The sequence below is a fragment of the Diadema antillarum genome, unplaced genomic scaffold (assembly GCF_040938485.1).
Source record: "Diadema antillarum isolate AM-2024a unplaced genomic scaffold, OU_Dant_1.0 scf00000028, whole genome shotgun sequence".
Lineage (NCBI taxonomy): Eukaryota > Metazoa > Echinodermata > Echinoidea > Diadematoida > Diadematidae > Diadema > Diadema antillarum.
The window spans coordinates 4,405,834-4,423,727 of NW_027270917.1; the positions used below are offsets into that span (position 1 = coordinate 4,405,834).

General features: G+C 42.1%; 1 protein-coding gene across 1 annotated transcript in view; it reads right to left on the reverse strand.

The window, feature by feature from the left end:
- Positions 1 to 3,215: 3,215 nt before the first annotated feature.
- LOC139737221 (uncharacterized) overlaps positions 3,216 to 17,894 on the reverse strand; it is a 63,378-nt gene continuing 48,699 nt past the window's right edge. Inside the window, exon 3 of the mRNA XM_071647900.1 lies at positions 3,216 to 9,048. Within this exon, the coding sequence (XP_071504001.1) occupies positions 3,898 to 9,048 (5,151 nt within the window). The 3' untranslated portion in view covers positions 3,216 to 3,897. The remainder of the gene's footprint in view (positions 9,049 to 17,894) is intronic.

Below are 17,894 nucleotides of genomic sequence, written 5' to 3' on the forward strand. Positions count from 1 at the left end.
TTAGAATGCATGGAACGCTGCTCTAGGGAAAAACAAAAACACAAAAACATAAACTTATCATACATTCACAATTGTCACAGCTCTTGCGGCTGGAATACTTTACATCATCTGAACACTGGGGTGGGATATGGAACACTTTCTTCTGGGAATTCAACACAGGTATACAAAATTGATGTTTACATGAGTGTGAACACATAGACATGGCTTGATTGATAGATTGTTCTTGAGGGAACACAAGATGACTTTCAGCATTTGCTAACATGCTGTGTCTGATACCAGTAGTTGTCTGCAAATGAAAACAATCCAAAGCTGCGCTCAAAACACAATAAAAATTTCACCTTCTGTAGGGTGACCTTAATTCATGATAAATAATGCCTTGGGCACCCTTCAGGATAGAGGCATAAAAAGATTAATACTTCTGAACCACTTATGGCCCAAGCCACACACTTAAAAAACAACAACAACAAAAAACAATGTTCTTCTCCTACACATGCCATACAAGGGCAACCATCTATTTTCAAAACGCACCTGTGAGAATGAATGTGACGTTATCATGGTTGCTTAGTAATTACAGACATACAAGACAAGTGGGTGTCACTGCAAGAGTATAGTGCTGTTGATATTCAAGAATTACATACAATGCAGTGAAGCTGCTTTGCTTTCATTGCTGCTCTCCTATCACCTTCTCATCTGCAAAGAAATTGTCACAAACAGTACAAATATAAAACTCGACATATGATGACTATTATTGCCACAACCGGTTAAACAAAAAAAAAAAAAAAAGAAGAGAAAATCCTGATGTATAATATGCATCACAGAAGCGATATGAACTTGACATATATATATTCATTTTCACATACCGGTATTTGTTTGATCACATCACAAGAAACCAGATGGGGAAGTGACTCATCCTGTTCATCACTTCCTCAATGCAAGTAGATACATGGACAAATTAGTCAACTGAGCACAGAGCGACAAATAAACCAGTAGAGGGACAAGTCATATCTTAGGTTGACAAATACAAGGATGTTAAGAGGGTGGAAAGTTCTACAAATAATCAACACCCTTTTGCTCCTCAACTGATGATAGAATGGCACTGCAGCAAAGACCAGAGCAGACTACATCTTACTTGCTTTTCTTCTCTCTTTTTTTTTGTGCCATTAATAGAAGTCAGAGTTTAAGGCAGCAAAAACAAAAATTAAACAAAAACACCACAAAAATACACGGATTGGAGTTTAAAAGTCTGTATAAGATTAAACGAGTCTTCTGTTCCAAGGTAATATGATATTTTGGTCTATTACGATCGCTGTAACTCAAAGAGCCAACACCATTTAGTTCCTTTTTACACCTAGTTCACCAGAGGACTAAAACTGGTGGTCTATAAATTCAATTCCAACTGCTTTTTTTTACAATCTGTGTCAAGACAATCTTCAATACTGCTCCAAAATGACAGTGCTCCAGACACAACCATCAAGAAATAGAGTGTGGTACGAACACTTTACACGATGTACAGTGGAAGTTATATAAGTTACATGACACTTTTATGAATTGGAGTCTTGCTTTAGACAGTAAAATGACATCTCAAATTGCAAGGTAACTCATTTATCCCATTTATCACTCAAAACACTGTTGCAGGAAGATCTCAACCATTTGTGCAAAGATTAACTTACGGTGTACATCCCTGATGAGACAGGAAAGGCATTGCTTAGTATTTCCATGACCTCACACTGATACAGCTCAGACATACAACATCAAAACTTTTTTTTTTTCAATATAAGTGTCAATAGGAAGAGAGACATCAAATCAAGGAGTCAAAATTACACGCAGCATGATAAACACTTCACTATGCCATACAGATAACCCATTCAAATTCAAGTCTATATAATAGGTGAGTTGCTAAAATGTGGTTATACACTGTACGTCACTTTCCAAATACAGGAGAAAGGCTACAGAGCTTTTACAAGCCCTTCTGCTTTGGAAGCAAGGAAAAATGGCAAACTAATACTTACAACACACATGAAATCAATGGTATATACTCCACACTAAATGCATGTTAACTTAGAATTCCTTGACACTCTACATTCTAATATCACGGTGACACACACACACACACACACACACATACATTATATTTTTACGCTACTTTTTGATCACTATCAATGAGTACACACAAACCTGAGAAAGAGAAAAGAAATGGGGAATATGTAAAAAGCCTTATTTCAAGTTTCAGTTTTACAAGAAATATCCTTTATGTTCCAATGTTACATATGCATGTATTTTCAACATACATATCAATTTACAAGTTCAAAGACTTCACAAAATGTTAATCTGCCTTGAAAAGTTACATTATGGTACAGGCATCAATAATGAATCTGAAAAATAGTTGTTTGTCTCCCATTAGGGACATATCAAAGAATGTGAACAGTGAGCGAAAGTGTCACAAAATTTCTTGGCACTAATTTGTCTGCACGAAACTTCCGATCAGTGTCATTCCTTTGGACTCATTCAGCAAAAGATATTGCAGCTGTATTTTCAAAATCTTACTGAAAAGCATGCTTGACTACAGAAATATACATGACAAGTGCATGGACATAATGTTAAGTAGTGAAATAAACAATATATTAGAGAAATGTGCATGCTTATTTTGTTCTTTGTTCAACACTCTGAAAAGACTTTCTGTACAGCGAGAAAAACAGAAAGAACATCAAATATTAGGCTTTGAGCACCACTGCAACTCTCATCGTTATCAAACATTTGCTTTTCCTATTGTACTTGCCTCTTGGCCAATATAAATGTGTTTCCTGTGTTCGAATCTCTACTTCTCACAATTACAAAGTATGCTTCAAAAGCACTCTTTTAAAAATTACAAGACAAAAATTGACCCTCTCCATGCCTAATCTTGCACAGTAAATGTTGAAAGTTTGTACTTTGAGCAGAAAAGTGTGATCCTTTCATTAGTCATCTCTGTACAGTGGAGACTCTGTTCACACTAATAAGTACACTGGTCACACCACCTACTCCATGAAAAAAAAATAAGCACTTTTCCCCATTTCAACATAGTAATAGTCATGACATGAGGAAGACTCTCTAATAATTTTCATGTCAATATAATCTCACTGCTATGATAATTCACTTGCCATTGAAATGACAGCATAGACAACCCCATCTTTACCCTTATCTTTTATCCGCACAGGGAACACAACAGTCATTAAAAAAAACCACCAAAAAAACAAACAAACCAACAACATATTTCTCAATTATAACACCACACAATGTTTGGAGAGTGAGCTCTGAAACAATAACGCAGATCTTAATCTTGTGCCTTCACTATTTCAAGGTGCTCTCTCCATAGCCCAATTTCATGACAATAACATTATATAGACATACATTTCTATATCTTTGTATATATTGCATCACAAGTCTCAGAAAAAAAAAGGTTTAAACAAGATTTTATATGATACAGAATGGATAGAAGGCACAAAGGACCAATAGGCAGTCAATCTGGAAAAGAGACACTAAGGCATTGGAATGTGTGAATTAGAAAGCAAGAAAATATATGGAAGAAGGATCTAGATTTGGTAAGTAAACTTTCAAGCATTGTACATGTGTATAGAAAAGAGAAGGTACCAAGAAAGCTGGTATCAAGTAAAAAGTGGTAATCAAGTGTTTACGCGAATTAGGAATGTACATGTCACAATTGTATTGATACCAGATACACCAAATATTTCTCTGCGTTTTTACGATGTTAACATTTGTTGATTAAAACAACTGGAACACTTTTTAACACACATAATCTTAGAGTTGGTACTGTTGATTGAGATAGGTATGTACAAGAAATGTCACATCAGGGTACACAACTGCAGCAACACAATCGCGAATGCACCAAGATGACATGATCTAACTGTCAGCGACACCAAGCAGTCTTGCTGCAGAATCAGCAGACTCCAACATTTGATCTAAAACTGACGCATCCTGGATGCCAAGCAAGTTTGAGATGATGTCGCTGTTCTTCTCCTCACCCTGCCCTCCAGAAAAGACATCCGATGGGTTGGCAACATCCTGCGCCACAAGGGAGTCCTCATCTTCCAGAAAACTTGCCATGTACAATCCTTGCTGCTGCTGCTTCTGCTGTTGTTGTCCAGATTTCTTGCCCGCACTCCTCTGGCTGTCTCGATCCTGTGAAGAGGTTGGAGACCTAGGATTCAGCATGGGGATGCCATCCTCGTAACCCTCTGGAGCATAGCCATTTACCTCGTCATTCTTGAGTTGAATGTCCGAGTTCAGCCAGTTCTCAACAGCCATCAGTTTGTCACTGTTTCCCTGCAGGTCAATCACAGCCCCCGACATCAGAGCCTCGTCAAGCTTGGGGCACTTGGTCTTCTTCATTGCTTGGGAGCCACCAGATCTCTTCCTGTTGCTCTCACTGGCCTTGAAAGAAACAGGCGTGCCATTCCTGCTGTCTCTCAAGGAATCTCCCATTGCACTAACGCTGTCACCGAGATTAAGGGAAGTGTTAGACATAACCTCAAGCTCCTGATCAGGGTGTTCAGCAATCTTGCTACTGCCAGTCTTCACATCTTCGCCATTCACGAGTCCATTTTTCAAGCTGCTCTCGCAATCTTCTCGCAAGTCAGTATTGTTCAATTCATCCTTCTTCTTCCGGTGTAACTTTATCATGTGTCTCTGGCAATTAAACTTGGTGGTGAATGTGGCTTTGCAGTCCGTGCAATGATATGGATGCTCCACCTCATGTACCTTCTCATGTCTCTCAAGAGTAAGTGCAGTCTTAAACCGCTTGCAGCACTGGGTACACTCAAACTGGGCCCGACTTTTCTTCCCCTTGGTAGGTCTTGGATTTGTTGATTGGCTCCCATGGGACAGTGCTTGAGAGCCAGAAGGTACTTTGGATGAGCATTCTTGCTCGCCATCTTCTGAACCCTGCTGATCATCTTCCATTTCCTTATCTTCAGCATCATTTTTCTCACTTTGGTCTTTGTCTTCCTCTCCTACCTGATCATCTGGATCATCGTCAGCTTCTGCTACCCTCTGTTCTTCTCCATCAGCAAGATCTTCATACTCTGTGCCACCATTAGCAAGCCCTTCTTCCTCATCTTCTGCAGCAGAATTGTCAGCTGGAGTGCGTGAGGACACAGACAGGTCTGTGGCAGCTGCAGCAATGTTGCTTTTGTTCACAAACATCTTCACTTTCAGTGCACTGAATTTAGGCTTTGACTTTTTCTTGAAATTTGATTTAGACTGCAGTGACAAGTCTGTGTGGGCATCACTTTTGAATTTCTTGTCTGCAGCATCACCAGTTGTTGACAGGCACAGAGGTGTATCTGATGTCAGTTTGCTCTCCAGCTTCTTGCTCACAATGTCTATGGATGTGGAAGCCACCTTCTTAGCCTCTGGGTAGATGGTAGAGAAGTTGATGTGTGGGTGGCTCTGTTCATAGTGGGACTGAAGCTGCGTCCTGGTGGTGCACTTGAACTCCTTGCACTCTGGGCACATAAAGGGCTGGTCTTGACCGCCTGGAACAGAGCCTCCTAAGCTGCCAGGTCTAGCACCACCATGTCTCCGCACAATGTGCCTCTCGCAGTTGGACTTTGTGGAGAAGTTGGCCCCACACTGAGGGCACTGGTATGGCTTGAGACCAGTATGGGTGAGGATGTGACGACGCAAGGAGCTGATCCACGGGAAACGACGTCCACAGTAGGGACAACACTGCTTGCTTTCAAACTTGTTTCCTTTTTTCTCTTTCTTGTCCTCCTCCTCCTTCTTAACAGCATTCTGCTCTTCTGTTAACTGGTCTTCCACAATCTGTAGCTCACCTTCCTGCTCATACTCAGGTAAATATTGATCTGAGGATGTATCCTCCTGTCTCACAGATGTACTCAAATCAATAGAGTCATCGGCAAAGTGTTCCACCTGACTGCTATCATCATTGCCTTCAAGAGATTCATCAGTATCACCATCTGCCCTCATTTCTGGGGGGTCTCCCGTGATGTTGGCAAATATCTCGTCTCTCTCATCATCCTTGCTGTCACTGTCTGCTTGATGGAAAATTTCGCCTACTGTGATAGGAGATCTTGTTTCTGGTGGGGACAGGAATGGCTTGAAGTGATTTGAATCAGTAGCAGCCAGCATCTTGCTAACGCTGGCCAGTTCTCCACTCGAGTCTGAGCCCATGCTGTTGTGGGGTGAAGGACCTAGCTTAACCTGCTGAGAGGCACCAACAGGCGTATTTGGTGACACCATCGGGATTTGAGTCTTTGGTGCTCTTGGAGAATACCTCAAACCAGACGCAGACTTGGCCATGAGCTTGAACTGCATAGGTGTAGCACTCTTGGGAATGAAAGACTGCTGGGTTTTCTGCGGTTCTATGTTACTGTGTCGACGCATAATGTGGGCATCTAGATTTGTCTGGAAAGTAAAAGCTGCTGCACAATACATACAGCGGAATGGCCTTTCATCTGTGTGGGTGCGAATGTGAGTCTTTAAATGCGTACCACGTTGGAATGTCATTGTGCAGTGGGGGCAAACTAAGGCATCAATGGTCTCACTGTAGAACTTCCTGTAGACCTCTTTAAAGCGATACATCCCTGCGGAACTGGTTGTTCTTACAGTCAGATTCTGAGGAAGCTCTGACTTTGGCATGGACAAATCTATTGGACTATCCTCAGTATATATTGACGTTCTTCTTTGAGTGGGAATAGCAGAGTTGCTCTTCTCCTCTTGGTTCTTTTTCAAACTGAAATCTAGAGGCTCCACCTGCTCTCCTTGATCATTCAAGACTGGGGAGTCAGAAGTTGATTCTTTCTTCAGATCCTTGATGATAGGTGCACTCTCATCTTCCTCATGCTGATAAACAGTGATGAAAGACTCGACCTCGTCTGAATTGACTTCAGTGTGCCGTTTCAAGATGTGGCGAGCACAATTGCTGAGGCTGCTGAACCCTACTTGGCATTTGGTGCATGTGAAGGGCTTCTGGGGTGTCTTTTCATGGACTCGCAAGTGATTCTGGAGATCCCTGAAAAACTTGAAATCCCTATTGCAGATCTTGCAGACTGTGCATGGAGAGCTGTACTTGTTTTCATTTTCATGCTTCGGAACTGGGTTGTGGATGATAACCTCTTCAGCCTCTTCTTTGGTTTTCTTCTCGTGGCGTTTTCTCACATGGCGCTCACAGTTGGCTTTGGTGGTGAAGGCAAAGTCGCACAGCTTGCAGGCATAGGGACGCTCTCCACTGTGGGTGCGCATGTGACGAACAAGTGTACTCTTATCAGCACTGGCATATTCACACAGCATGCATTTATAAGGCATGAGACCCATGTGGCTACGGGTGTGGACTTTCAAGGTGCTGGCAAAAGGGAAGACTTTCTTGCAGTATTTGCAGACATGGGTACCTTTCTTTTTATTGGAAGGTGAAGAAAGATCACATGGCTCTTCATCAATTTCCTCAAGGGATTCTGAATAGGCACCATCTGTCTCTGTCAAGGATACCTCTCCATCTTGATCCTGATGGTCCTCTTTGGCAAACTCTCTTGGTGTGTGCATCTCCTGAGCAATGTCTCCAGACTTAGGCTCGGTGTTACAATGGTTGACTGCCTGGGCAGCCTCAGAGAGCTTTGATTCTGCTTTGACACACGGAAGGATGCTGCTTGCTGTCATACCTTTGACTGGGGACAACTTCAGTGGTGCCGCACAACTCTGACGTGGGGGTATCTGAGCAGCCAAGGGATTGGAGAAATGCTTAACACCAAGAAGAGGGGAGGCTTGCAGCTGTTGCTGGAGCAATGAGGTATTCCCTTTCTCTGAAGGTGACAGAGCTGGTCTGTTAAGCATACTGTTGAGTATTGGTGCTGTGCGCGTACTGTCTGCAGTTTCTGGTTGATTCGTCTTCTCAGGTGACTGCGGAGGAGACCGTGGTTTCAAATTCAGGGCTGCAAGAAACTCCTGGCGTGCAGCTTCCTCATTTTCAGCCAGCTTGTCCTCGCTGTCAGTGAGATCTGTGATCATATCCTGGCTGTTGGAATGTGATTTTTCCTGATGTAGCTTTAAGGCACTTTGACATGGAAACAATTTATTGCATTCACTGTATGTACATTTACTCTCCATGTTGTTTGTTTGCGGGGAATGCTTCTCACACCACACTTGTGCGATGAGGGGAAATTTAGGGGAAGAGAATTCAACAAAACTCAGCTCGGACATGGTCAGACCTGCCTTCTCAGCCATGATGTTGGAGAGGGCCTGCTTCGAGAAATTGTTTGACTTATTCTTCCTGTGTGCCATTTGAACATGCATGCGAAGGCCCTTCTGGTTCTTGAAAGACGCGTCACATATCACGCACTTCAGTACTTTGTTCGGATGTTGCTCGATGTGTGTTTGGAGTCCGTACCGACACAAGAATGTCTTATTGCATATGGGACACAAGAGCTCTTCCTCTTTCTTCTCCTCGCCAGCAACATCGCTCTCCTCCCGCTCCTTTGCATCACTGGACAGATCCATTGGTTGCTCCGAGATGTACGGAGGTAGCTCTTCACTCTGGATGCTCTTTGCAAGAGGCACTTTCAAGATGGTTGTCACCTTTTTCTCAACCAATTTCTTCTCACCTACATTCAGCTTCTTCTTAGGGGACTGGTTCTCCATTTGCGGGGAGTAATCTGCATCTATGTTTTCCAACACTCTCCTGGAGGGAACTCGCTTGCGGGGCTTGGCGTAGTCGTGCTTCACCACATAGTCTGGAGGTGGCAGCTCGCCACCCTTCTCGTGGGTCCGAAGGTGTCGGTGCATGTTGCCGTTGGTGGTGAAAGACATGGAGCAGAGCGGACAGGTGAACGGGCGCTCCCCAGAATGGATGAGCATGTGCCGATCCAGGGAACTGGTGGAGCTGAGTTTCTTGCCACAGATATTGCATGAGTGCGAGCTTGCAGTGTTGTGGGTGCGAACGTGTAGCGTCAGCTCATGAGCCGTCGGGAACTCCACGCCACACACCTGGCACGTGAGTGACTCCGGTGATTCAAATGGCCGGCGCCGTTTCATTGAGTTCTGAAAAGAAAAAAAAATATTGAAAAAAAGGTATGAGATTCTACCCTACATAAATTTTTGACAGCTTTGAATATAGCAGGCTGCCCTCTACAGAGTCTGTTGCTAACACTACAAGGCACCGAAATGTGATGGCTTCATTTGAGATTTTAGATTGAGATGCAACAGACATTGCTGTATCTTCTCACTGCAAAGATGATATGGAAAACACACACAAACATTGCACAGGATCTCAATGAGCAATGCATGGGAAAGGAAACGGAGTACAACTTGCTTACAGTTGTCATACATTCACATTAACTTGTGGCACACAGGTGACAGGATTTGTCTCAAACCAAACCAAACAGACAATGAATGGTCACAATACATTCTTTAGATTTTCAGTAGATTATGCCAACCCCAAACTCCAGAAACTTCTGAGAATCGATTACTAGTCAGACCCCAAATAAAAAGACAAAAACCTACTGCAAAATCTCCAATCAGGTATCTGTCTCGAAGATTGGCAATTTATAGAAACATGAGGGTCTAGTCAGCCTCAGTCAATGACTACTGTAATCGAACATAAAAAAGTGCAGCCTGTTTCTCCACAGAAGAAAAAAAAAACAACAACAAACAAACGAATAAACATGTGCGAGCCATAAGTACAATACTGCTTTCCTCTAGAATGAAAAAAATACACAAAAACACAAATGTGAAAGTATTTGCGATGCAGTTTCACAAACAGATTTTGATTTTACTCACAGATCTCAGGCCTGCCAGAAAGTAGGAAATATTGACTTGCTGGGAAACCCTATGCAAGAGAGTAAGCAAGGGACCTCGATATCATGATGATTAACGTGTAACTTATTACTGTAATTAAAGAAGGAATGCTGGGGTCAATTCCAAGCTGACGAAAATGAGACACAACGTCTGCCTTTTGCTCAGGCTGTATGGCTGGGAAGGGCCCCAGAGTGGGGAGGCGTCGTGGGCTTTCATGTTTGGAACTTTGGGACGGGCGGGCACACTCAAAACACGTTCGTGGGTGAGGCTCACGACTGAAATGACATCTAACCGCACTGTGGTACAATTGCAAATCTCCTACGGATTTGATGGCTATGGATGTGCGGCATTCAGTCAGTGGTGTAGAAGGGGCTCACAACCTTTTTCCTCTTTTTGTGTTTGCTTTTATAAGCACAGAGTACACTAAATGTGTTGCTGCCGTTTTGTCTTGGTTGCATGTGGTTGCTGTAATGAAAAAGTTGTGTGCTGTGCTGTTTCTCTGCTATGGCTCAAAATCAGACACTGAACCAGCTCGGGGTCTGGGTTAAGTGTGAGAAGCGATGCTGTCAGTGCATTGTATGCTAAAGATGATGATGTAATGATGACTGATGCAACACAGAGAACCACTAGGACCCAGAAGAGAGGAGGGAGAGGACACACATCCATCAAAAACTTGTCAAGGGTTGTCCATTTCTCCAGGGGCAGGGAAAGGGGGAAGCAAGCAAGGGGAGGGGTGATAAGAAGGGCAAGGGGGAGGGGGAGAAAAGAAGGAGAGGGAGAAAGGAGGGGGAGGGGGGAAAGGGAGTAGAACAGGGTGAGCAGAAGGAGAGGGGTAAGTGAGAAACAGGGGTAACACTTGTTGGAAAAATGCTGTGGAAGTTCTCCAAGCCTACATGGGCCCTGCAACTAAGACTGGTAATCCCTCCACAGTGGAGCTTCGATATCACTTGAGTAGTTCATTGGCAAAATTGCAGACATTTTCATATGTCGACAACAAAATTTGGACCCCTTTTCTTGAGAGAACTGAAAGAACTCCTGAAAGTGGAGAAAATAAAAAGTGATTCACAAGATACTTTGAAACTTCGTGTATGTACTTAAACCCAAATTTGGTATTATAGCTACAATTGTCATACACTATGCTAGATTATCTCTGGTAGTAAAGGTTCCTATTTGACAAAGCTACAGGTCATATGCAAATTTGATAGGCCTACATATTCATTCATAATGCACACACATAAAATAGATGTGTGCATAAAAATATATCTTAAAAAATGCACACAGCAAACTACCAGGACAGGAGTTGACAATATCATTCAATAGTTTATGAGTTTCACCTGGATGCTAAACAAAATCTTTTAGCCAATCCTGACATTTAAAAACCCAATTCGTCAAATATTCTTGGTGGATTCCTATGCACGACACCTTTGCTATGGTTTCATTGGTAAACAACATGATTGTATGTCTTTTGTCTTCATAAATATTTGAATTATATTAGCATTTGTTATATTATTATATTATACATGAATTGGCATGTGATAAATGCAAAGTTTGTACGTCCCTTTAGAGAAGAATAACTGCCTAAATGTAATTTAAGCTTCTTTGCCATGCCACAGAAAAAAGCTGATAGCTCATTACCTCCAAATAAATAACCAATGTGAAAACAATTCTTCACAGAAAGCACAGAACTCGCTGGCAACACTATCCATCATTTAGAAATGCGCCTGATGTAGAGTGCGAAACTTTTTGGGAGAGGGGGAAACAGCAAAAACTCAAGGACTGCGAGAGATTACGAATAAATCTTACTCCCCAATGCCTGACATGTAACCCCCACTGTTACCATGGCAACTGCAGGGCTATGTGCACTATTTCATCACGGCAGCAGCAGCGGCGGAGGAGAAAGAGAGAGAGAGAAATGAGGGGCGAGCGAGAGACAGTATCAGGCGAGGCGAGCAAAGATGAATATTACATTACGAACACACCCTAGATTTGTAACGCAGTCAGGATGTGTGTCAAATTCTCATGTTCACAAAGAGCGCTGAATTTCTCCATAAAGTACAGATTAACCATTGGGCATAATCCTAGGGTGGCTAGATTGAGATATCATTGCATAAGTACAGCATTTGCATCCTCCCCTGCTTTAAGTGAAGGGTCATTTCCACAGACTTACAGTGTAACCGTGGTGAACTTTTCAACAACAAAGCGCCAGCACTTAAAGTTCTTGATGAAGCAGTGAAGTTGTATGCTAAAGATGAAGATGTTTGACCGGTACAAAATAGCAGCACTACTGTACTAAATCTACATTTAACTAATATTTGGATATCTATCTAAAAAGAAAAAAAGAAGACAATCCCTACATTGCATACTCTCACAGCATAGTCACAACCACGAATGGAATAGGTGATGTGAAAATAACACACCCTGCAGGAGCGGCCTCGCATGTGACATTTTGTGAGAGGTTTTGTGCCCCAAAACCTTGCCTACACATCCTATATATATAGTGGCTGCAAGAAACTGTACATTCACTGAAGGGCTTTGTCATGGACAGAAGAATTGTACCACTGCTTTTCACAACCAGTTTCATGTAGAGGGTGGCTGCGCAGGCCATGTCTTGTTCCAACACAGGTACTGGTAACACCAGGCCCCCATTTCACAAAAAGTTGATATGATAGCAGCTCTTGCTGGAATGGCAATTGTCATGATATTGATAACAACAGGAATTCCAGCCTCCTGATTGGCTGTTGCTACGGGAAGTTGCCATTCCAGCAAGAGTTGCTATCCTAACATCTTTTATGAAATGGGGCCCAGACCAGCAGCCACTAGTTGTTGTAGTCTTAATGGACATCAAGAAAAGGTTGCAGTCCTTGGATGCTCCGGTTGTGGCAAAATTGTCATTGTCGTTGCTAAGTTAGTATTGCACAGTGATTTCATAGCTACTTGCCTCCCAGTTTTAACAAAAAATCTATCACTCTTCACTGCTACCACATTGGTGAATTTTCACATGCACATTTGCTGGTAGCCAGTGGTATACATATAAATTATATGTAAAAATATGGAATTTTTCAAATATTTTGATGGAATCTAATTTGGTGCAACCAATCATTCTATTACCATGAAGTGTCTATGATGAGTGATATACATTTTCTTTAATACTCACATGTTTCCACATTTCATCACAACAATCTACGGTAACCTATCTCATCAAACATCTCTACAGTCCCACTGACTAAGACCGGTGTCGTCTGCATGGTTGCATAATGGCATGATGATCTTCATGAAAGTTTTCAGGTATGCACAAAAGGCTATACCTGAAGTGAAACAGAGGCAACTATGCATGCATGGACAGGAAATGATGGAAAACTCCCATAATAGATTGCCCACATGATCACCATTGTCATTTTGTGAATACCCATGTAAGAGTCATTTACACCTGAGGGGTGTTTCATAAAGCTGTTCGTAAAGTTACGAACAACTTATGAGCGACTGGTGATCAGTTCTTGTGCTGAATTATGAAAATTCTGGTAAGTATAACAGAACTGATTACCAGACGCTCGTAAGTTGTTCGTAACTTTACAAACAGCTTTATGAAACAGGACCCTGCACTGAAATACTACGAGTTTTCATGCATTTTGTGATTTTTGCAGAGTGTTTCCTATGATTACATGTACCCAAGCAATATACAACAATTCAAAGCTTGCAAATTTTGGGGAATATCATAAAATTACAGTTGTGTTTATTACATGCCCTTTAAAGATAACATTTGATGACATGTGTGTTATAAAGCCTACAGTCAAATAAAGTCTGGACAAAAGTGATACTTTCAGGAAAACAACTCCCCAGTATTCTAGTCCAAAATACCCATATCCATGCAGGCAGTCTTTGCAAACAGTCTTTGGCAACAATTCTTTGGAATTTTGTTTTTACTGGAAATCAGTCTTGTGAATACAAGCATTGAGAATTCAAAATTTGAAAGAAATATCCATCTCTTTCACTCTGAACACTTTTTTTAAAAGCCAAAACCTTCACAGATTGTATTCTTGGATCATTGAAAGTGAGGGCTGCACTTCTCTTCACAGGCCTCACAATCATTACAAAATTGAATTTGAAAGCTGGCTACAAACATCAGAATAGCCTGGGGTCTAGTGTACAGGGATGTGCATTGCAAGTAAGAGGTGCTACCACGGCAAAGTTTGGGTTGAAGAAGGTCAAATGTCAAGGAAATGTTTTCATTGCAAACATGAAGTGAGACAAAAGAAAAATAATAAACAAAATGAAACTTTGAGTTAAATCACATAATAATCATGAATAAGAAAGTTGTGATTTTTAAGTCATCTTTAAGTGACACTGTTTCCATCTAGGTCTAAGATTTTCTGAAGGGTAAAGATATTAACTCTTCTAATGTCTGGATTATTGTTCTTTGTGTTGTTGTTTTTCTTTGACAAACTGACAAAAAAAAAGACCACTAACAACTACCAACTGTGTGTATTCATCTCAGCCCAGGCCTCACTGACAATTAATTATACTGTCATATGAAATCATCTGTCTCATCATTGTGAAATGAGGGGAACCAACAAGAATACTCCCTCTCTCTCTCTCTCATGATGTGTCTAAAAGCTTGACAAAGGTTCAACGTGGCTACGAGACAGATTGAAAACAAAATAAAAAAAATCCGTCCATACATAATTATCTGACGTCGCCTCCTCTCCAACATTTTTCCTCCATCCGACGACGGAGGGAGACAGTTGCCAAGAAATGAAAATGATTACCTAAAATTAGCTTGAAATTGGCCTTGGAAGAGGGACAGAACTTGGCAGACCAGGATAAATTGTGTTTCTGCAACTCAAAGATACACCCCATGAAGTGAACCATGAGCTCCAAGTTGGTATTAAACGTTTTCACTTCATGGTAATACTCCTTTGGAAGAAGGCCTCTGCAGTTCATTCAACATTGAACTACACACTTGTAACTGAACTGCATTCCCTCTGGTAACAGGCATTGCGTGCAGTCCTATTTATGTGACTATATAATTATGTGTAAACTTTCGTTTATTCATACTGAAATTCTTCTCTAATGAGAACTCAAAAATCATAGGCTGAACTTTGACCTTTATAGTAAACATCATATTTTCTTACAACTACCAAGCCAAGCCTATTCATTATGTTTCAAGCCGAGGATTAAAACTTCACTATTAAGTGAACTAGTGCTTTATTAGAAACCACAACAAAGGAAGACAAACTGGAGTAATCAACACCATCTCATCCAGGCAATCTTTGAAGCATGTTGTTTAAGTAACTTATTTAAGTCTTGCAACTGAACAAAACATATTTCATACATATTTTCAGCAAGAGCAAGCTAAGGGGGTCTCTATGTATTTACTCTCAAACTACTTGTCTGTGGAGTACCCATTTCACACACGTTAATAACAACCATGTGGTTCTGCTCTTGTTCAAAACTTTAAAACTCATCCTTAACACGCGCAAATACAGTCAGAATATCACTTTAAGATACAGTTTTGCACAAGATTAGCCCAGGCTATAAATTGGAAGGATCAAGAGTGGCCAAGGATACAATCCTGATCTATGAACAGGCCCTGACCTACACAATCGTTTTGGAAACAGTACAGTAAAAGTACGTATAAAATAAGGATTACACTGCTGCCTCTCCAGGCAGATGAGGAGCGGGGAGCGCACTGTGAAAGTATACACGCAACCAGTACATGTCACGGGATGGGAAGAGACAATGGACTACTCATCGCTGCAAGGTTAGCAGATGCAAGATGGCCAAGTTTTGGGTGCATTCATCAAAGGCAGCACGAAAGAGAAACTGAGGGAGAGGAGAGGGGAGGGAGGGTACAGCGAGAATGAGAAAGACAAAGATAGATAGGGACAGCTGAAGGACAGATCAGGATACATGGATGTAAATGGATGAAGGGGGGAAAAATACAGAAGATAACTTGAGAAACAACATCTATATAAGGAGATGGAAGGAATGCATGTGTATAGAGGGGGATGGAAAGAGAGCAAACACTACTGACACAGGCAAAGACAATCGAGGAATAGAGAGGATTGGTTAGATGAGGCTAAGAAGAACGGGGAGATGTCATCACACCTCCCTGCTCAGAACAAGAATATGAGACTACTGAGAAACTGAGACAAGGGCTAAGGAGAGACATGTGATTAGAGAGATAAAGAGGGTGGGGGGGGGGGGAAGGTAAGTATCTTTAAGCATCTTAAGTCAAGGGGGGGGGGAATGGAGGATATCCAGCATAGAGGATAATGGCTGCAATCTTCAGCTCACTGTGCTCTAGCCTCACACACCCATTGACTGTTCTGATCCCCCCCCCCCCACCCTTACCCCTCCTCACCCCCTTCCTCTCCCCCCTCCTCAAATGACAGCATCCTGCAGGCCAGCCTCATCATGTGACTCTGCTCCTGGAGGTTGTTATGCCAGGCGAGGGGCGGCAGGGAGAGAGAAAGAGGGGGGAGAGAGAGAGCTCACTCGCTCTCTTGCGCGGCTAGAGAGCCGCGCGAGGAGAGTCGCTAACAGGGAGGATGTGGAGATTGGCACAAGTAAATTAAAACATCCTGTCGAAGAGGAGCAGCAGCGGCAGCATCCCAACCCCACAGGTCGAGTGCCTCACTGCAGCCAGGCCCATGCTCTCATCTGAGCACCCAGTCTGCCCCCATTTTTTTTTTTTTTTTCCTTTGCGGGCTGGAAGGGAGGGTCGCGTCAGTCATCTGTGATAAGCCTTTGTCTCATTGATAAAGAGTGGTGTTTACTCATCGCTACAAGTCTTTTCTCTCTCCCTCTCTTTCTCTCTACTTGCTCTACATTGTTCAGTGAGATTGTACGATGGAAGTCTTTTGGTACTATCATCATTGTCGATATTTACTGAATGTTCATCAGAGCCTGTTGATGTGGTGCTTCTTTTGAGATCTACAAGTCCGTAAATGTGACCCTAAGATAAACATGTTTTAAATGGAAAGAATATGTGTGCACAACACAATGCCAAGATTATAAACTATAACACTAATGAAAGAGAAATAATTTTCTCATATTTTTCCTCATGTAGTGCCCCAGTTACGTTCCTATCCATAAGTCAAAGAGAGATGCTCTAGTACCTGGTATCTCTTGGAATACTACAGCATTTGACTTGCAGCCCAAATCATTCCCCATCTATCCAAATTGTCATACTGTAAAGCAACAAATTTTATGAGAGTGAACATTTGCAAGATTAGAATGCGCATGCATAAGTTCTTGTCTACACGATATGCATTGAGTGCCAGTGTCAATTCACAGAAATCTCATGCCACGAAAATGTCTCGCTTTACAGTAGTTGGATACTGTCATCACATGAACGACTCCTATCAGAGACATTCACTTCCTTTGAAAAGATACATAGATCTACAAACTTCTTGCCAAACTTTTGCAGCTCTCTTAAAATCAATTTCTTTAGCTGCATAACCCATCCTTATTAGCATCATCCCACTGGCCTACAGAAAAAGTCAAAGTAGTTTTCTCTTTTTATTCTTTTCTTCTCATTTCCTCCCCCCCCCCCCCCCCCACCCCCTGAGTCTGAGTCGACAGCACAGAAGGTCTCTCTTATGATTCATTTCTCAGGTCGGATTAGGATGCAAAGTTCGTTATCGAGGCATCACAGGCGGCCCACTGGCGACCTACGCGGGAGATGCCCTGTGCGCGATGCATGTGTACGGCTGTATGCCATGTTGTGAGATGTGGCAGTACTAGCTGTTGCTGTGGTTATGTCAGAGTGTGTGTGTGTGTGTGTGTGTGCAGATAGGATGCTAACAAGTTACATGACAGTCTCTAACCAGAGAAATTGCCACAGCAACACAAAGTAAAAATAAGCCATTGGGTGCACCCATGGAAAAAGTTTTCATCAGAGCATATAGAAACATGAGGTCACACACATTACTATTCATTCCTTATTTTTCTGGTGTGTTTTCTTTTCTTTTCTGCTTTTATCATGGGGGGCGGAGAGGGGAGGTAGGGTATGCTTGTGGCTTGAAAAGATCACTAGATCATGGTCAGATTTTCAAACTTGTGATCATTATCATGGAACTGTGGGCCAT